The sequence below is a fragment of the Staurois parvus genome, unplaced genomic scaffold, assembly GCF_062004578.1.
Source record: "Staurois parvus isolate SC_StPar_1 unplaced genomic scaffold, SC_StPar_1.0 ptg003814l, whole genome shotgun sequence".
In the NCBI taxonomy this organism is placed as follows: Eukaryota; Metazoa; Chordata; class Amphibia; order Anura; family Ranidae; genus Staurois; species Staurois parvus.
In genome coordinates this window covers 30,171-51,937 of record NW_028321610.1, presented here as the reverse complement: position 1 = coordinate 51,937, position 21,767 = coordinate 30,171, and the positions used below count along the sequence as shown (strand labels likewise).

The following is a 21,767-nucleotide window of genomic DNA, read 5'->3' as shown; positions in this document are numbered from 1 at the left end:
AGTTGTCAGTCCGCCCTTGGACACCACGGATCCTCCTTTAAACTAAAATGTTCCAAAGCCAACATCGGTCATTTCTTAAATATTCTATTATTTTCTCCTAAATATTTTCTTATAATATAGGCAAAGAGAAGAAGAAGCAACCAGCAATCACTGCCCCCCGCAGAGTCCGAGTGCCTCCCCCGTGTTCAGGGGGTTACAGACCGCTCAGATCTCAGCCATGGACTGGAACCCCCAGGATTACATCGCCATTATTACTCCATCTTTAACATTGCCAGAGAAAACCCAACAGACCGTCTGTATGAGATCCGCAGCTCATTATCCCTCAGCCATACCTCACATTGGTGTCCTGTATGATGTTTATTGATCCCCCAACATGTTCCTCATCCATCTCTGAAATCTCTTCCCAACCACATCCTCATTTATCACACCAGCCTGGCTTGCAGTGGCCGTACCGGGGGCTACGGAGTGCGGTCAGCAAGAAAGACGAATGTTAAACTAGCAGCTTATCATCTGTCCTTTAATACATCGACATTTATCATGTGGATCATACAAATCCAACTGGCTTAACCACTTCCAGTCCGGACGCTTTCACCCCCTTCCAGTCCGGACGCTTTCACCCCCTTCCAGTCCGGACGCTTTCACCCCTTCCAGTCCGGACACTTTCACCCCCTTCCAGTCCGGACACTTTCACCCCCTTCCAGTCCGGACACTTTCCCCTCCTTCCAGTCTGGACACTTTCACCCCTTTCCAGTCCGGACACTTTCACCCCTTACAGTCCGGACACTTTCACCCCTTACAGTCCGGACACTTTCACCCCTTACAGTCCGGACACTTTCACCCCCTTCCAGTCCGGACACTTTCACCCCTTACAGTCCGGACACTTTCACCCCTTTCCAGTCCGGACACTTTCACCCCTTACAGTCCGGACACTTTCACCCCCTTCCAGTCCGGACACTTTCCCCCCATTTCAGTCCAGACACTTTCACCCCTTCCAGTCCGGACACTTTCACCCCTTCCAGTCCGGACACTTTCACCCACTTCCAGTCCGGACACTTTCACCCCTTCCAGTCCGGACACTTTCACCCACTTCCAGTCCGGACACTTTCACCCCCTTCCAGTCCGGACACTTTCACCCCCTTCCAGTCCGGACACTTTCACCCCCTTCCAGTCCGGACACTTTCACCCACTTCCAGTCCGGACACTTTCACCCACTTCCAGTCCGGACACTTTCACCCCCTTCCAGTCCGGACACTTTCACCCCCTTCCTGTCCGGACACTTTCACCCCCTTCCAGTTCGGACACTTTCACCCACTTCCAGTCCGGACACTTTCACCCCCTTCCAGTCCGGCCAATTTTCAGCTTTCAGCGCTATCACACTTTGAATGACAATTACGCGGTCATTGTTTAGCATTTTTTTGAGACAGATAAAGCTTTATTTTGGTGGTATTTATTCACCACTGGGAGTTTTATTTTTTTTGCTATATAAATAAAAAGGTCCAAAAATTTTGAAAAAAAGTGTTTTTCTTATAAACTTTGCAAATAAATAGTATTTTATCATAAATCTTGGCCAAAATGTATTCCGTTATCTTTTTAGTAAAAAAATAACCCAAATTAGTTTATAACCAAAAATTATAATTTTTAAACTTTTTTTTAAAATTTTTATATTATTATTTATGTTTTTTTTTTACATACTGTCACCCTAGCAGTACAGGGTCACCATGGTGACACTGTACTACTTGTGGGGGGTGATGAAGATTTTTTTTTTTTTTTTACACCGATTGCTTTTACACCCATAAAGGCTGTAAAAGCAATAATTTCTCCTTCTCTCTGGCTGCATTCCTGCAGCCATTGAGAACTACTGTGTGAGCTGTGATTGGTCACAGCTTGTCACATGGTACAAGGCTGTTGTGAATAGCCCTGTACCATGTGATCTCTGTGATCATTCACAGGATTTCACACGTAGTAAGCAATGACGACAGAAGTGACATCTTGCTTTCTACTCTGCATGTGATCACTGATTGGCCAATCAGTGATCACATGATCGGGACCTCACACAGAGGTCCCATCCGATGATCGGTGTTCCACTGTGTCCAGAGGACACAGTGGACACCGGATTGCGGTGCTGCGCTCCCAGGGAGATTGTATGCCCCTTGAGGGTTAGGACCCAGAGGCAGACTGACAACTCATGGGGCCCCCAAGCAATAGGGGATCATGGGGCCCCTGTGTCCTTGCCCAAACTCAAAAAAGCCTATGAAATAGGTACCAGGGGCATCTCATGGGGCCCCCTACTGACCCTAGGCCCTCGGCAGTGCCCGAGTTTCCAAATGGTCAGTCCGCCCCTTTTAACCCATTGTGCCATACAAAGTTCCACTTGAGGTCCATGCACAAAGGTCATGAAGAAACTTTATATAGCTACAGTGAAGGAAATGCGTATTTGCTCCCCTGCTGATTTTTAATGTTTGCTCACTCACAAAGAAATGATCGATCTAAAAATCGAATGTTCGGTGTCAGGGGTGGACTGACAACTCATGGGCCCCTTAGCAATAGAGGATCATGGGGCCCCTGTGTCCTTGCTCAAAATTAAAAAAAAGCCTATGAAAAAGGTACCAGGGGCATCTCATGGGGCCCCCTACTGACCTCGGGCAGTGCCCGAGTTTCCAAATGGTCAGTCCGCCCCTGTTCGGTGTATTGTAACACTGAGAGACAGAATAGCAACAAAAAATTCAGCAGTATTTGATCCCCTATCATTCTGCAGGATTTCTGGCTACCAGGTGTCTTTCATACAGGTAACAAGCTGAGATTAGAAGCAGTCTCTTAAAGGGAGTGCTGCTAATCTCATTGTTACCTGTATAAAAGACACCTGTCCACAGGAGCAATCAAACAATCAGATTCCAAACTCTCCACTAGAGAGAGCGATGCTGACCAATTAGAACCTCTCTGGTCTGTTCTGTCGTCCCTAGGGAAAGAAGAGAATGAGCAGCAGGCTTCCAAACCCCAAGACCGCTGCACTGGGCTGCATGGATGGTGAAAATTAATCACCCATGGGCAGGGGTGGACTGGAAACTCAGGCACTGCCCGAGGGCCCGGGATCAGTAGGGGGCCCTATGAGATATCTCTGATACTTTTTCATAGGCTTTTTTGAGTTTGAGCAAGGACACAGGGGCCCCATGATCCCCTATTGCCTGGGGGCCCCATGAGTTGTCAGTCCGCCCCTGCCCATGGGGGTAAGTGCAGTAGGGACCAGGGGGTTGGGTGTAGGATGTAAATTTAGTTTCTCTCTTTTTCTGAAAAGGCGAACACACACTTTAAAGGAAAACCAGTTAAAGAAACATGAGAGCCATCTATGGCTGGGCCGATGTCGCAAATGCAAGTCGCCTATTACTTCCATCTCACAACTTTTATATCTTCTTAGGAAAAGGCGCACCAATGCATGTAACGTGCATTACCATGCAGCACAGCGATGCCCAAAATCTCAGATAATAAGAAATATTCACAGATAATAAGAAATGAGGTAAAAAATGAGCAACAAAACCAGGGCCTGGTGGTGGGAGTTGGGAAGACCTGGTCTGGTAGCAGTTGAATGATTACAAAACTAGGTCTGTTAGCAGTGCAAGTTGGTAAATTAAATCTGGCAGATCAATACTTCTCTAGGTTACAAGGCATCAGGCTGTTCATTCATCGATCGGAAGTAGAAGTCATTCCTGAAAAGTGACAGGCGGCACAAAATGGATGAATCCAGGCCAAGATCACATGACCCCCGAGGCCAAGAAGTGGGTATAATGCTTATCCCATTCCAAAATCAATGATCGCACTGCGATACAAGCCCCTAGTTACGAGTATTCTCCGACCCGTTTACGTGGAATATAAACAATGGATTGAAGAACAAAGAAGGTTGTATAAGGATTTGCAACATAAAATGTCAACTTACCTACGTCAGTCATTTGGAGGACAGTTTTGCTGGTGCTGCTTGAAGGATTCCTTTCTTATATGGAAGCAGGCGGACTCTGCTTTGCATACTGTTCCCCTTCTAGCAGATGCACATGCTCAAAGACAGAGGGCTGTGCAAGATGGTAAGGGGAGGAAGGGTTAAGATTGGCTCTACATTGCCATATGCTAGGGTGTGAGGGTCCTGTCCACGGCAAACGTTCTGGCATTTCTGCCAGTACTCTACATGACCGCAGAAGTACACATCAGCCTCAGTTTGGTGCCAGTCGGCCTTAATAAGGAGGCGCATCATTTCCTCAAGTTGCTGGATGATCTCTAGCTCCCCGTGCCCTGTTCTTGACCTGCGACTTCCTGTTACCGACTCGGCTTGCTCCTGGACCTGTCTACTCTACTTTACCCCTGATCTGACCTCAGCTTGGCTTACGGATACTCTCTCTCTCTCGCTCCTCTGTGTATGACCTCGGCTATCCCATCTGACTACGTCTGCTCTGATTCCCACCTGGTACCTGACCTTGGCTTGAACCGACTACCCAGTAAACATCTAAATCCCGGAAGGGCTTGCATACCATGCACAGGCGCCTCCTGTCTGCAGACCTATCTCCGTGCACCAGCTGTGCTTCTGAGTGGACCACCAACCAGCACTCCTACAGGTGACCTGTGCAACTTTGGGCCAGACTCCCGCTGTCCCACTCTCAGGGGAGTCCAGAACCTAGTCGCAAGGGAAGCCCTCTCTCCATTGGCCTCCATCACCAGGAACGTGATATAGGGATCTGCAACTTTTAAAACAAAGGGCCAGTTTAGTGGCCTTCAAAGTTTAGGGGGGCCGAATTGTGGCAAGTGGGAGTAGAAAATGCCCTGGCATCAGTGGGAATAAACCATGGCACAGGCTTCGAGGTCAGTGGGAGTAAAAAAAAAAAAAATTAAATTTGGTGCCAGTGGAAACAGCGCCTCATCATTGGTGTCAGTTGGAGAAATAAATCCCCACCATTGGCTTCAGGCAGGAACAGCGTCTTGTAGAGGCTGAAGGAAAAATGCCCCAAGGAAGCAAAGTGCCACACCCGGCCCACAGGCAGCAGTTTGGAGACCACTGCCATATGCCTTTAATTTTACATACTTTCATATCCATGCTTTTAGCACCAGTTGACTATATACATGACAACATTCAATTTCTCCTCCATCCGTCTTTCCATCGGGAACCTGACACCAATGTTTTGAGCTGCCTATACATGGGGCACTTTGGTAGAGTCTTTCGATTCCATTTTTTGTTGAAATTGCAAGGCAATCGAAGACTTGCAATGGTGGTTTTGGTCAACTACAAAGAGATGGGATAAAATTGTGTCCATGTGTTTCATTTGCATTGACTAATGAAGACATTTTTGGGAAGGTGGGCGACCTTGCCTGCATTCCCAAATATATTCCCCTCTCACCTCCCTTGCTTCATCCACACAGCCCTTGAACTGATTATTCTTGCCTCCACCTCTTGACTACTCATTGGTCTGACGCACACCTTTCGCAGAACAGGAGTCCCCCTCTACCCCCATAGACACCCCTCATGATTACTGTGACGGGAGTGACTTTGGGTGGGGGGGCCCATGGAACACAGCTCACTTTGGAGAGGTGGGGAGACCCCTGTCTCAGCTCCCCATATCCCTCCTATGTGTAAGTCACCCTGTGCCTGTTAGGGGTGCAGGGTGAATTGTCCTGATATTGTGTAGACATGTATAGGAAAGAGGTGGGGGTTGTGGATTGTTTGATGTTATGTGATTGCTTCCCATTGTTCTCTTGTGTGTCTTGCTTGGGAGAAAACTATTATGGGATGTATGTGTTTGTGTATTGGCTTGGTTGGGGTGTCTGTTAATGTGCTTCTTGTTGCTAGATTTGGTTTGCTCCGCCCTGTGTCCTTAGGCAGGGAGGGGAGAATTGTTCCCTTGAATGTATATATCTTGTGTCTGTGTTAAAATAAAGCAGTCTATTTCCTGGTTTAATACAAGACTAGTGTTGTCTCGTCTTGTATGGTCAGCGGTGGTGTCCGTGGATCTGTGTTCGGACAGGGAAGCGGGAGGATAACGGAAATACCCAAGTGCAGTCGGGGTCCGGGTCCATTACAATTATCATTTCTTTGTGCCTATTTGACAGTATATCCACTATGCCTAGATTACGGATTGTTTTGATGTGGCCACTTAATCCACCCCCAATAGTGACTACTCATGCTTTGACCCGGCAGTTCCTGCGCCCGTCCTGAGACTATTGGCCATGATTTTACACTACGTTCACTAAAACCCAAAATTTCCGCATCAAACCAGGCAGGACAAAAACAAAAAATATGACTGTTTTCAATTAAGTTGTCTTTTTTTTCCCTTTCTGAATTTGGACTTGAAAGTAAACGATTGAACCCACCCATTATCTATTACAGGCATTTACATAGAGATGACAGTTTTCGCATTGCTTTACATACTGTACATTCACATCGATCGCTGCCCTCGAGGAGCTTACAATCTAAAGTCCCTATTTGAAACACATATGCTGGGGGGCCAATTTAGACAAAAGCCAATTAGCCTACCAACGTGTCTCTGGAGTATGGTTGGAAACCCTTGTAACCGCAAGGAGAACATGCTAACTCTATTCCGTGTACTAGCCAGGGCTGGACCCAGCCTGTCTGATGTGGGGGTACAGCAAAAAATAAATAAAAAGTCAGGGGGGTATAGTGTCCACATGCTATCATCATATCCACTCATCTCCTCTCTTAGTTCCCTACATCTCTATGTGGCTACAATGAAAAGCACATGTACAGTTGTGGCCAAAATTATTCAACCCCCACTGAAATTGAGTGTTTTGGCCAGTTTGACATTGCTTTTGATCATTCAGTCATCTTGCTTACATTTACATTAAAGAGGCACTTGTAGGTCAGACAAATATAACATAACAGTTATAATGAAATAACCACAAATGTCTTTTCTGTGCTCACAGCATTATCAGTTTTATTCAACCCCCAAGTGACATTCAATCTTAGTACTTAGTACAGCATCCTTTTACAGTTATAACAGCTTTTAAACGTGAAGCATAGCTTGACACAAGTGTCTTGCAGCGATCTACGGGTATCTTCGCCCATTCTTCATGGGCAAAGGCCTCCAGTTCAGTCACATTCTTAGGCTTGCGCACTGCAACTGCTTTCTTTAAGTCCCACCAGAGGTTCTCAATCGGATTTAAGTCTGGTGACTGCGATGGCCACTCCAAAATGTTCCAGCCTTTCCTCTGCAACCATGCTCTAGTGGACTTGGAGGTATGCTTGGGATCATTGTCCTGTTGAAAGGTCCAACGTCTCCCAAGCCTCAGGTGTGTGACGGACTGCATCACGTTTCCATCCAATATCTCCTGGTACTGAAGAGAATTCATGGTACCTTGCACACGCTGAAGCTTCCCTGTACCTGCAGAAGCAAAACAGCCCCAAAGCATGATTGACCCTCCACCATGCTTCACAGTAGGCAAGGTGTTCTTTTCATCATAGGCCTTGTTCTTCCTCCTCCAAACATAGCGTTGATCCATGGGCCCAAACAGTTCTAATTTTGTTTCATCAGTCCACAGAACACTATCCCACAACTTTTGTGGTTTGTCCACATGGCTTTTGGCATACTGCAGTCGACTCTTCTTATTCTTTGGAGACAGCAAGGGGGTACGCCTGGGAGTTCTGGCACGGAGGCCTTCATTACGCAGTGTGCGTCTTATTGTCTGGGCTGAAACTTCTGTACCCACATCTGACAAATCTTTTCTCAGTTCCTCAGCAGTCACACGGGGACTTCTCTCCACTCTACGCTTCAGGTAGCGCACAGCAGTCGAAGTCAGCATCTTCTTTCTGCCACGACCAGGTAGCGTTTCAACAGTGCCCTTTGCCTTGAATTTGCGAATGATGCTTCCTAAGGTGTCTCTTGGTATGTTTAACATCTTTGCAATCTTCTTATAGCCATTGCCCTTCCTGTGAAGAGAAATCACCTCTTCTCTTGTCTTCCTGGACCATTCTCTTGCCTTCACCATGTTTGTAACCACACCAGTAAATGTCTAGAAGGAGCTGAGTATCACAGTCATTTTAAAGCTGCCTAATTGGTGCTTATTATGCTTGATTGCTGCTCGGTGACATCCACAGGTGTTTTCAATACCTGATGGAAAGCACCTGTATGAACCTCTGTTCTTCAGAGTGGTAGTCTTTAAGGGGTTGAATAATTGTGGCAATGAAGAAACCACATAAGAACCATTTACTACTGTATTACATAAACAATTGATGTCATTTTAGTTGCATTTGGGTAGTTACAACGTCCTTGTAGGATTTGATTCTGAATACAATTCCAAATGTACACTATAGTCCCTAAACCCCTTTACAGCATTGGGGGTTGAATAATTTTGGCCACAACTGTATTAGGGAGGAGTTTCTCAACCTGTTTTTTTAGTCATGGCAACTTTTAAAGGTACATAAGATCCCGAGACCTGCCCCCCCCCCATAATGAACTGGGTGATAGGCACTGAATGATGCCACCCTCTTGTTGAGGGCCATAGAGGAGTTCACCCTTCATATCAGATTCCACCTATTACTTCAGGATCAATCCCATTTACATTACAGTCCTGTCCCCCCCATTACATCGCCTCCTTCAAATCAGAGTCGCCCCTATCACATCAGAACTCCTCCCTCCCCCCCATCACAACAGAGCTCCTCCATCACAACAGAGCTCTTCACATCACAGCCCCTCTTTTACAAACAGCAATGAATGATGCCTTGCATCCTGGTCCGCCCCCCTGCACCATGCAAACGACATGCAACATGAGGTGCATTGGAAAGGGGTAGGGCATTGTATAGCCGAGTGCCGCCAAAGCTGTGCATGCTGCCCCAAGCCCCTCTATTTCATGATGATGTCACTCCTCTTGGGGGGGAGCCACTGAAATCTGGGGGGCCAAGCCCATTCCAGCCCCCCCTCCCCCTCTAGACCCAGCCCTGGCCATGATTTGAACTGAGTACTACAGGGCAGAAGTGCTAACCACTAATCCCCTATGCTGCCACATATAACTGCCCATTTCTGACTTCACCATCGATGGCTTCTCGGCCTTTTGGCTAAGATCAAGTGTAGTATCTGTTCTTATCAGTGTCCAGTAGGGGTGCTCCACGGTCGTTCTAGCTTTGCCGGGATGACTGGTTGTATAGTACCCCTGCTGGTATGATGGGGATCCTGATGGTTATTACGGGGGGAACAGAAACCGTGGTGCCCACGAGTAGTAGCTAGGGCCCGGGAGTAATTCCCCTTTGGAACGTCAGAGGGACCCAGTACCTTCTGATTCGAGCGGATCTACCTCAAAATGGCCAGGGGCCAGGAAGGCAGAACGTCCGCAAACCAGTGCCCCCTGAGTGGTCGCCTCAGGGGTGCTCTTAGTAACACCTGGGTGTGGGACCCCACAGTGTGAACAGGCACATGGTCACTGTGTTTTCAACTTTATCTGCACAGCGCCCTCAGGACCAGGCCTTATGGCTAAGTTCGGGGCAATTTTTGCTACAGGCCTCAGGGCCTGGTCTGTGCACTATTTGGCACGACCACTTTTTTATTTTCTATTTATTTAATTTATTCACCTCCACGTTTTGTCACTTTTTCCTTACTTATGTGTGTGTTTTTCTCACAGGATGGAGGGTGTGGGTCCTCGGGCCTGCCCTGAAGTCTAGGGGGAGGATGTGTGGCCTTTTGGTTCCTTCCTCCCCTGTCCTGGGGGGGGTTTTCTTCGTGAGAGCCCCCTGACCAAGTACTGAGTGGCTGGCTTCGGCTGGCCACAAGGAACGGTGGTCCACCAGGCCTTTTGGCCAAGAGGACCAGATGGGAACCTTGTCTCTGTCAGGAGCTTCGTGCCCCGGGGGATCAGGGTAGAGGTCCATCCCCTTCGGGGGAAGGACAAAGCACACCCCTAAGTGCACTTTTTCATGTGGTGTTTTGCACTTGCACTTTTTTTGTGAACACTTACAGGTTTTTCATTTTTCGCACGTTTGCGGACTTAAAAAAAAAAAAAGAAATATCGATGGCTGATCCAGCTGGGGGTGGTGTATCGCTTAGTTTCTGGGGATAACTTGTGATTTGCACGTGCGAATCTTGGTGGATGGAAAGTGGTTGAAATGAACTGAATATATGTAGAGGAGAGAGACGGCAGCGCCACTCTCAGTGTAGACGGTTAAAATCAGGCAGATTTAATGGTAAAATTGCACTCACAAAGCATGGCCAAAGGACCTGCTGCTCCCACTGGACCTCCATTACTGCAACTTTACCATCAAATCTGCCAGATTTTAACCATCTACACTTAGAGTGGCGCTGCCGTCTCTCTTCCCTACCTGCATTAGGAGTATCTACAAGATCTTACAGCCAGCTGCCTCCTCGAACAAGTCCATACTACTACAAGCCCCCCACTACAGATGGACTTGGACACCACCTCCACATGGACCTTCTACTAACCCCATTGCTGATGGTCCATCCCCAAACGCACACAGGGTAGATGCATCTTAGCACTTCCTCCCCTCACTCACCCATATACTGAATATATAGCTAGCTTTACAGTTCCTGGTTTTCTGCCTTAAAGGAGAGCTCCACCCAAAAATGGGAAGTTCTGCTTTAAAGGCTGGCCCCCCCGCTCCCCATTAAGCATCAGCACCTTTGGGGAGCGGGTATCTGAAATGGACAGGTACCCGCTCCCACTTCCACTGCGATTGAACTAGCTTGCTACCTAACCTTCAGCTCCAGTTTGGGATTGATGAATAGAGTTTTTAAAGGGATTGCTCGCTAAATTCAGTATAAAGCGGAGTTCCACTCAACCTATCAAAAAATAAAAGTCAGCAGCTACAAAAACTGTAGCTGCTGACTTTTAAAAAACAGCCACTTACCTGTCCCTCGGTCCTGTGGTGTGTCCCCTGCAGCCCGTTTCACCAGCCGTCCTGTATTCCAGGTGGCCGGCATCTGCAGTGTGGGCACCCGGCTGTGACAGCTTGCGGCTTCACAGCCGGGTACCCACTGCACATGCGCAAGAAGCGCTGCACTTCATGAATGGTCCTGTAGTCTTCTGGGACCTGTCACGTCGTAAAGACTACAGGGAGGGAGGGAGAGAGGACACCTTCCACTTCTGATCGCCTAGGCCAGGGGTAGGCAACCTGCAGCTCTCTAGCTGTTTTGGAACTACATTTCCCATGAGGCATTGCAACATTACAAAACTGACAGTTACAGCTATAACTTGCAGAGGCATGATGGAACTTGTAGTCCTGCAACAGCTGGAGAGCCGCAGGTTGCCTACCCCTGGCCTAGGCGATCGGACCGAAAGTGGGAGCGGGTACCTGTCAAATTCGGGTACCAGCTCCCCTCCCCCACTCCCCAAAGGTGCCAATCCTTAATGGGGAGCGGGGGAGCAGTCCTTAAAGCGGAACTTCCCCTTTTGGGCGGAGCTCCTCTTAAAGAAGCTCCGGCAGGCATTATACAAACTGTGGCGACTACCAAGCTGCAACTTACAGATTCTTAAAAAAATTACTCAAGAAGCTTGCTTCAAGTGATTCTAAAGTCTTGTTTTTTTTTAAGAAAAAAATAACAAATAAGTTATACTTACCTGACCTCTGCAGTGGTTTTGTACAGAGCAGCCCTGATCCTCCTCTTCTGGGGTCCCTTCTCTTCTCGCCCCCCCCCCGCAGGCTCTCCTGGCCCCTCCCTCCTGTCGGGTGCCGTCACAGCAAGCAGCTTGCTATGGGGGCACCTGCTGCTCCGTGTGTCCAATCACACACGGAGCCGTGGCTCAGCCTTGCCCCCTCTTTCTTCTCATTGGCTCACTGACTGACAGCAATTGGAGCCAATGGTCCCGCTTCTGTCTGAGCGAATGAGAAGAGGGAGTCCCGGGATAGCCGAGACTCCAGTGCACATCGCTGGATTGAGAGGGGGGCTTAGGTGAGTATTAGGGGGGCTTAGGTGAGTATTGGGGGGGCTGGGTGGTCCACAGAACACAGGTTTCTACCTTCATGCATACATGAAGGTAAAAAAGCCTTGAGACTTTAGATCTTCTTTAATTCCGATTAAAACTAAAATAAAAAACAAAAAAAAAAACAAAAGGGATGGCTTTGTGTACTTATCCTAAGCATGACATTACCCATTTTAAATAATATCCAGGTTTAGAGCGGATCCCTAGACAGATAAAAGGCAAACATTAGTGCAGCTCTGTAATCACTGATAAATCGAGTCATTTTTTTTAAATGCGGGCAGTTTAAGTACTCGTGTTAGATTTGGAGTCAGCCTCTTGCAGATCTTGTGTACAGCAGAGCTCAGACCGAGAGAGGGAGAAGCACCCAAGGGCATCAGGTGTGCTGCAGTGCAAGAAGCAGGCTGGTAGGAGAAGAGATCAGAGTGATGGAGATGAGCTCATTGTTGTGCTTCTTCTCCTTTCACTGTCCAATCACACGGGTAGGGGGTGATGAGGAGGCCTGTAAGTGAAAGTGCAACCGCAGCATAAAAAGATCAGGTCCCCTTCCCTACTCGATGGGACTGTAGTGTGTGGAAGAGCTGTGTAAACCTTGTGAATGGATGGACAGAAATATAAAACCTTTGACGGGGGGCGGGGGGACGACGACGACAAGGTCCCCCCATTCCCTCATCACAACATAGCCTCCTCTTTCACAAATAGCAAGGAATGATCCTGGTCCACGCCCCTGCACCACGGAAACAACTAATGAGGTGCAGTGGAAAGGGCAATGGCACTGCGTAGCAGGAGGCCTCTCTCTCTCTGCCCCCAGCCCCTCTATTTCCTGATACCAATGGTCTCATATGTATTCCATCTGTGTATTAAGCCCTCTGTCTGGAGTTTAGCTTAACCCTTTCACGTTGGCGCCTCCCGGCCCTTTAAGGGGTTTCTGACGCCGGGAGATGAGGTGGGGTTTAGGGTCATGTGACCGCAGTGACACGACGTCACGGCGGTCACATGATCGGGAAAGGTCCCGATCGAAAGAGGAGATCGGGACCTTTCCGTGAGTACCGGACGTGTGCTGGGAGCACGCAGGGCGCGCGGTCTCAGCGCGTCTTTTTTTAATAGAACGCAAATGTGCGGCCGCTCGGCGTCTAGGCCGAGACGCCGGGCGGCCGCACATTTGCGTGCGGCCGGCGTGAAGAGGTTAAAGGACAGCTCCACCTTTGTGGGGGAAAAACAGCAAATAAAAAAAAATGAATTTAGCATATACAATTACTACACACGTCATACTGTAACTGAATGTTATTCAAAGCCGCCTCTCCTTTTCAATCTGCAGCCGCTGTCATTTCTGTAAAATACAATATGGCCGCCTGGAGGTATTCAGGACAGAGATGCTGTAAGGAACGCCCCCAGAAAGGTCATTTCCTGCTTGTGCGATTGGCTCACTGATATTCCCAGAAGTCTGCACTAAGATACAAGTCAGATTTTGGGCATCCCCTGGAACAAAAATGTAATTTTGGTGAGATACGCCCAAAAGGAAAATCTCACCTAAAAAGAGATGCAGACTCTGCCACTTTCCTCATTAGAACCCTGTAAGTGCAGCTGCTGACTGATCAATATAAAGTCGCTCCAATCAGAACCACTTTGCACACGGACACAGATAAACAGCTACTTCTGAAGAACAACAAAAAGGTGGAAATCTTCAACAAAGGTTGTTACAATCCTTGCAATGTATAGAAAAGAATCACCTCCCTTTAAAATTAATCACATTTTGTTGCTTTGCAGCCTGAAATGAAGACAGACACAGTTTTTGTTTTATCCAGCTGTGCAACTTATTACATCCAAGTGAAAGATAAAACATCAGCATTTCAGAAATGAAAACTTTTTTTCGTAAAACAGAATCCGAGTTGGAAACAGGCCCCCCCCCCCCCGTGTCAATATTTTGTTGAACCCCCTTTTAATTCTAGCTTTTAGTCTATTGGGATAGGCCTCTACTAACTTTGCACATCTAGACTTTGTAATATTTGCTTGCTCTTCTTTGCAGAACTACTTGAGTTCAGTTCAATTTGATGGTGACCGTTTGTGGCCTGCAGTGATTCCACAGAATTTTAATGGGGTTCGAGTCTGGGCCATGCAAGGACATTCACCTTCTTCTCCTCCAACCACTATGAGGTCATTGTCGCCATGTGCTTTGGCTCATTGTCATGTTGGAAGGTAAACCGTAGATTGTACGCCCCTTGAGGGTTAGGGACCAGAGGCGGGACTGACAACTCATGGGGCCCCCGGGCAATAGGGGATCATGGGGCCCCTGTGTCCTCACCCACACCCAAAATAGCCTATGAAAGGTACTAGGGGCATCTCATGGGGCCCCCTACTGACCCTGGGCCCTCGGGCAGTGCCCGAGTGCACAAATGGTCAGTCCGCCCCTGTTATGGACTGATGTGAATGTATAATATATATATAAAGCTCTGCGGAAACTGACGGCGCTATATAAGTACCTGAAATAAATAAATAATAAATTCAATGCTTCCACTACGGGCTGCTAGGATCTAAGGGCCACACAAAGTACCAGAGGGCTGCATTTGGCCCTCGGACTGCAGCTTGGGCATCAGGGTCCTAGGGTGACAACACTCACTCACTGCACTGTCGTCACCCTAGGTGGTGATGGTGCTATATAAGTACCTGAAATAAATAAAAAATAAATAAATAAACCTTCTTCCCATTGACAACTTTCTGGCAGAAGGTAGAATATTTTCCTCCAGAATGTGACGGGATTTTGCCCCATCCATTTTTCCTTCTATCCTGACAAGTGCGCCAGTCCGTGTTGCAGAGAACCCCCCCATAACAGGATATTCCCCCCCCCCCCCATAACAGGATATCCCCACCCCTCCCATAACAGGATATTCCCTCCTCCATGCTCTACGGTAGGAATGGTGGGATTTGGACGGTGAGCTGGATTGGATCTCCACCAGACATATCATTTAGTGTGGAGGCCAAATCATTCCATTTTCGTCTCATCTGACCAGAACACCTTCTTCCATGTGGCCTCAGAATTTTCCAGGTGCGTCATGGCAAAGCTCAGCGGTGACGGCATGTGGCCTTTCTTGAGGAGCGGCTTTTTCCTTGTACCCCTCCCATACAAGCCACGTTTGTGGAGGATTCGTGATATTGGTGTCACATGCACACAATGACCACCCTTTGCCATCATTTACGGCTTCAGAGTTGCTGGAGGCCTCTTGGTAGCCTCTCTGACCAGTTTCCTCCTGGCTCTTTCATCCAGGTTGGAGCGACGTCATGACCAAGGAGGCTCTGTGTTGTACCAAATACCTTTCACTTTTTAACAATAGACTTCACTCTGCTTCTAGGCATTAAAAAAACCTTTGAAATGTTTTTGTATCCATCTCCTGACTCGTGACGGTCCACAACTTTATCCCGGAGACGGTGCCTTGCCACCTATAGTTTGTTTGCTTCAGTTGCACTACCAGGGACTGAAATGCTCCAGGAAAGCTCTCTTCATGCTGAGCTAATCAAAATGACCCCAGCTGATCACAATTATTATTATTATTATGCAGGATTTATATAGCACCAACAGTTTGCTCAGAGCTTTACAATATAACGGGGCGGACTGACCATTAGGAAACTCGGGCACTGCCCGAGGGCCCGGGGTCAGTAGGGGGCCCCATGAGATGCCCCTGGTACCTTTTTCATAGGCTTTTTTGAGTTTGGGCAAGGACACAGGGGCCCCATGATAACCTATTGCCCGGGGGCCCCATGAGTTGTCATTCCGCCCCTGATAACGGGAGACAATACAGCAATACAAGAGGGATAGGAAGGCCCTGATCCTGGGAGCTTACAATCTAGGAGTTGAAAGCAAAAAGGCTTTGTGTGCTATTGAGATGGTGATTAGCTACACCTGATTGAGTCATTTTTAGGAGGGGGGGGGTGTTACTTTTTCCAAATGTTGGTGTTATATCTTTCACTTGGATGTTAAAAGTTGCACTGAATAAATACAGCTGGATAAAACAAAAACTGTGTCTGTCTTCATCTGAGGCTGCAAAGAAAAAAAAATTTGATTATTTAAAATTTTGCCCTAGAACAACAATATGCTGCCCATTCATACCAGTTTCGGAACATAACAAGGTACAAGGAAAAACAAAATTTATTCCTATAAGGTCATTTCATCATCATGACAATTTACAAATAATTAAAAAAAAGCCTCTCGATAAAACCACGCCGTTCTAGTACTCCTTTAATGTCAATAATATTTACAAACAGGACAGGTATAAACAAGGTGCACAAGGAAAGAGACCGAGATCCGAAAAACATCTGCAACAGTCTGGATGTTTGGCGATTCGATGGTGAACTTTCCAAAAGTCAGTGCGGCGTAGGGGGTGCTGGGATATGTAACAGCCGAGTCGATGGGGTGGAGAAAAAAAAAAATAAACATCTGGCAGCTGCAAAGTGGGCAGTATAGTGTCTTGGCACAAAGTTGCTATTAGAAAAAAAAAAAACAGAAAGTCCCAAAAACTGAACACTTTGGGGTGGGGTGGAGGGGTGTTCTGCTTCTTCCACAGCTTTGTAAAGGTCCAAGAAAGAACGTGAAGCTTCCTGTTCCATTGTGAGATGAAGAACGGACTTTAAATAAAGTTTTATAGAAAAAGTATTTTACAAAAATAGTCAGGAGTTTGAGGCTTTCCCCGAATCACAGAGACCGCTCAGGCGAGGAGTCTGTTGTGGTTCCTGTGTGTGGGATGGTGACGGAGGTCGCTCAGTTGTTCTGGTGGAGCCGTCTAAAGCGGTGGTGTCCTTCTTCTCCTCAGGGGTGTTGCTTGCAGTGGCTCCATTCTCACAAGCGATACATCCCTGTTGGGAAACATGACAACCTTGAGCTCAACTATATTCTTTCTACTTTTATTTTTTGACTAAGGGAAGCCTGAACAGGAATGGCACGGATACAACTAGCCAGAAACAATACATTTTAAAAGTTGCCCTTTGTGGCAAGAAATCCGGCGCTCTCTTAGCACTTTATAGCATATCTATTTAAAGCCCAACTCCGGACAAAAAAACAACAACAAATGCACGGGTCAACAGCTCATTTTTGTCTAGAGGATTGGAGAAAGCTTATACTCAGCCGATCCCCTGCTCCACCTGCAAATGGCACTCCCCCACAATCCAGCGATGGACTGTTCCCAACATTCCCAAGCCCAGAGCTGGTCTATGGGCTTGATGGCATCAGGAACAGTCCACCACACAGGACTGCTAGACCATGGGGGGAAGGGGGCATGGGAATATTTTTTTTATTTCTTTTTAAAGAACAACTCTCAGGTCAACGGTTTCAACATTTTGATCTCCAGGGAACAAAGTACATGTAGTAATTTGCCCCATGTTTCCACAAGCTTTGTAAGCCTAGCTATGAAGATGGGCAGGGCTTCACCCTCACGGGTAGCCAACAACGTAGCTAGCAAGGAGATCATTGCTAGATAATTGGCGCTTGTCCTGCCTCTTGTAAGCACTTTTCTGATACAAGCAGGGGCAAGAGGAATGCAGAGGAAGGGCACTTGCTTGGGACAAGAGGAAGGGCACTTACTTGGGACAAGAGGAATGCAGAGGAAGGGCACTTGCTTGGGACAAGAGGAATGCAGAGGAAGGGCACTTACCTGGGACAAGAGGAATGCAGAGGAAGGGCACTTACTTGGGACAAGAGGAATGCAGAGGAAGGGCACTTACCTGGGACAAGAGGAATGCAGAGGAAGGGCACTTGCTTGGGACAAGAGGAATGCAGAGGAAGGGCACTTACCTGGGACAAGAGGAATGCAGAGGAAGGGCACTTGCTTGGGACAAGAGGAATGCAGAGGAAGGGCACTTACTTGGGACAAGAGGAATGCAGAGGAAGGGCACTTACCTGGGACAAGAGGAATGCAGAGGAAGGGCACTTACTTGGGACAAGAGGAATGCAGAGGAAGGGCACTTTCCTGAGACAAGAGGAATGCAGAGGAAGGGCACTTACCTGGGACAAGAGGAATGCAGAGGAAGGGCACTTGCTTGGGACAAGAGGAATGCAGAGGAAGGGCACTTACCTGGGACAAGAGGAATGCAGAGGAAGGGCACTTGCTTGGGACAAGAGGAATGCAGAGGAAGGGCACTTACTTGGGACAAGAGGAATGCAGAGGAAGGGCACTTACTTGGGACAAGAGGAATGCAGAGGAAGGGCACTTACTTGGGACAAGAGGAATGCAGAGGAAGGGCACTTACCTGGGACAAGAGGAATGCAGAGGAAAGGGATAAGCAGCAGAAAGAGGAATGCAGAGGAAGGGCACTTACTTGGGACAAGAGGAATGCAGAGGAAAGGCACTTGCCTATTTAATATTTGCTGCTGAATTGATCATTCATTTGATACAATACATGAACTTTTCAATTCCATTCCTATCCTGAGAGGGACCCACTGGCAGACCTCCATATTACTATACATTACGCATAACCATTGCGCGTCTGGTGAGTGCGCACTTTATCCGTACCTTGCCTCTTACCTATCCCTTAAAGGAGTGATGTACTGAGATATTTTAAGTCACACGGAGCTCTTTATACCCTTTACGAACTTATATCATATACATGTGTTCCGTATTATATATCGAGGACTATTCATACGATTAGCGCTGCGCTTATTAATTCATACGTGAAAACACTGGGATTTAGATGAACAGTTTGCTATGGGACTTTCAAAAAAATCATGCAGCAAACCAGAGGCAGCGGTGTTGCCCCGCCAATCATTTTCTCAGCCTTGCAAGAAAAAGGGACAGCTGGAAAGTGGTCATTACTGGCAGCAAACACATTTTCCTCGTTTTTGGACACAATCCCCTATTGTGACTGGAGTAATTATAGTAGTCCTTTCTAAAAGTATTAAAGCGGTATTAAACCTAAAACCAAAAATGCATTATATTGCAGCTTACCAATCACTAGATGTGGTGTCTGCATTAGTTTTCTTTTCTTTGGCTTTTCCCCCTCTGTGTTCACCTGGTGATCAGGCTAGTAACACACCTCCTGTATTAGAGTGTCCTCACTCTGGATGAAGGAGCACAGGGGGCATATTTTGGCAGCAGCATTGGCAGTCTGGGGGGAGGGGAGCGTTAAACGTATTAGCAGATTTAAAACGCACTAAAACTGAAGCTAAATTCCAGCTCACACTTTATATGCAGTTACAGCAAACAGGTTTTTTCCTTCCTTTTGGGATAAAGGTTTTACAGGAATAAAAAAAAAGCTGATCATTTATACATCCGTCAGTGTTAAATGGTTTGTCTCATCCATGTAAACGGATACATTCTGCTGGAGAGCTTGCGCCATTGAACAGACTTGCTTGCTGGATCACCAGATGAAAAGAAAAAAAAAAAAAAAAGAAAGCCACGCGACTCCTCCGCTTATGGACTATTGCAATTTTGTTGGTTTCCGTTACTCCAGTCCATCATGAATGCTGCTGCCAGACTCATTCACCTTACTAACCGCTCTGTATCTGCCACCCCTCTCTGCCAATCCCTCCACTGGCCTCCACTCAGTGTCCTCCACCCCTCTCTGCTAATCCCTCCACTGGCCTCCATTCAGTGTCCTCCATCCCTCTCTGCCAATCCCTCCACTGGCCTCCACTCAGTGTCCTCCATTCCTCTCTGCCAATCCCTCCACTGGCCTCCACTCAGTGTCCTCCACCCCTCTCTGCCAATCCCTCCACTGGCCTCCACTCAGTGTCCTCCACCCCTCACTGCCAATCCCTCCACTGGCCTCCACTCAGTGTCCTCCACCCCTCTCTGCCAATCCCTCCACTGGCCTCCACTCAGTGTCCTCCACCCCTCTCTGCCAATCCCTCCACTGGCCTCCACTCAGTGTCCTCCACCCCTCACTGCCAATCCCTCCACTGGCCTCCACTCAGTGTCCTCCATCCCTCTCTGCTAATCCCTCCACTGGCCTCCACTCAGTGTCCTCCACCCCTCTCTGCCAATCCCTCCACTGGCTTCCAATTGCCCAACGGATAAAAATTAAAACACGAACAATAACGTATAAAGCCGTTCATAACTCTGCCTTAAATTACATCACCAATCTTGTCTCTAAATATCACCCAAACCGTACTCTCCGCTCCTCGCAAGACCTCCTACTCTCTAGCTCCCTTGTCTCCTCCTCCCATGCTCGTCTCCAGGACTTCTCCAGAGCCTCCCCCATCCTCTGGAACTCCCTACCCCAATCTATCAGGCTATCGCCTACTCTGCTCACTTTTAGGCGATCACTGATAACCTCTCTCTTCAGGGAAGCCTACCCCGACCCCAGCTAATACTGTAAATCCTCTACTCTTCCTACCAGTCCATCCCCCACAGATAATTTCCTCTTGTACCACTATACCCTCCCTCCTAGATTGTAAGCTCCGAGGATCAGGGCCCTCTAATCCCTCTTGTATTGAACTGTATTGTTACTGTATTGTCTCCCTCCATGTAAAGCGCTGAGCAAACTGTCGGCGCTATATAAGTCCTGTATAATAATAATAATATTTTTGATGCCAGTATAGGGGCGGTTACAACCCATCTTTCTGCAATCTCGCGATGTTTTTGTAGTCCATTCTTGTAAAACTGCAAAAACTTTTAATAAAAAAATTTATTGAAGAGACGAAAGGAAAAAAAAGGAAACTAACCACCACTAGCCACCACATGTAAGAATTGGTAAGCCGCAGTAGAATAAAAGTTTGCTTTTGGGTTGAATACCGCTTTAAAAGTTGGTGAACCCTGACCAGGCAGATGCTGCGTTTCCGTACCTGGGTGTCGATCTCTTGCGGGATCGTGCGGTTTCGGATCCAAGAATGCACTTCCGCCAGCTCCTCCTTTTGTTCCTCTGTGAACCAGGGCTGCTTGCTGCGCATAGCCGTTAGCTTTTCCAGATCTTCTTTCAACAAGGTGTCCTTATCCCTGCAAAAGGAACAACAAGATTCCAGGAATAATATAAGGAGAAGGGTCTAGGTGCCTGCTGCCGAAAAAGAGCCAACCGAGGAGACCATTACGGCAGAGCAGCAAGGCACCCGTAATTCATACAATCGAATCAGGAAAATATATATAATGTGTGAAAGCAAAAATAAAAAAACAAAAACACACAAACCATCATAAAAATAATAACAGTGCAGCGCTCAAAATGAATTCAAAGGTAATATGAAGTCAATGCGATATCCGCGGTGCTGTCTGGATTTGATGAAAACTTCCAGAATTTTACTGCTTCAAATAATAGCAATGCGCACTCACCAGAAACGCATGGATTATGCGCATGTAGGAATAATCATTCCAGATGTCAGATCCATCGAAGACCAGGTGGTGGGCATCCTTCTCACGGTGGGTCATCAAGGACTCCACATCAGGTCCAGAGGTCCCCCTTAAGGTCAGTCAGGTAATCCACACTGATGGTAATGATCCCTCCTCCTGAGGAGCTGTGCAGAGCGTGACGTCATTTCACCGCCGGAGCCACGAGGAGGCCCGGCGGCCATCTTTATTGGGGTCAGTACTGCTGTTTTTCACTTTCAATCAATTTTGTGATATGCATACTAACCTGTTCTGTTACTGACCAATAAAATGTATTCAAGAACATACTACACTATCTCTGGCACCTGTTTTCTGGGGCTCCTATGTGGAGCTATTACCCCCACAGAAAAGGTGCCTATACCATCCAGAGGAGGGATCATTACCATCAGTGTGGATTACCTGACTGACCTTAAGGGGGACCTCTGGACCTGATGTGGAGTCCTTGATGACCCACCGTGAGAAGGATGCCCACCACCTGGTCTTCGATGGATCTGACATCTGGAATGAATATTCCTACATGCGCGTAATCCATGCGTTTCTGGTTAGTGCGCATTGCTA

General features: G+C 47.4%; 1 protein-coding gene and 1 pseudogene across 1 annotated transcript in view; one reads left to right on the top strand and one right to left on the bottom strand.

The window, feature by feature from the left end:
- Positions 1 to 9,020: 9,020 nt before the first annotated feature.
- On the top strand, positions 9,021 to 9,182 carry LOC149427368 (U2 spliceosomal RNA; annotated as a pseudogene).
- Positions 9,183 to 16,124: 6,942 nt separating this feature from the next.
- Positions 16,125 to 21,767, bottom strand: part of LOC149427367 (period circadian protein homolog 3-like) — a 35,727-nt gene continuing 30,084 nt past the window's right edge. Inside the window, exons 6-7 of the mRNA XM_089668087.1 lie at positions 20,678 to 20,828; positions 16,125 to 16,755 (exon numbers count right to left, since the gene is read on the bottom strand). Of these exons, the coding sequence (XP_089524213.1) occupies positions 16,570 to 16,755; positions 20,678 to 20,828 (337 nt within the window). The 3' untranslated portion in view covers positions 16,125 to 16,569. The remainder of the gene's footprint in view (positions 16,756 to 20,677; positions 20,829 to 21,767) is intronic.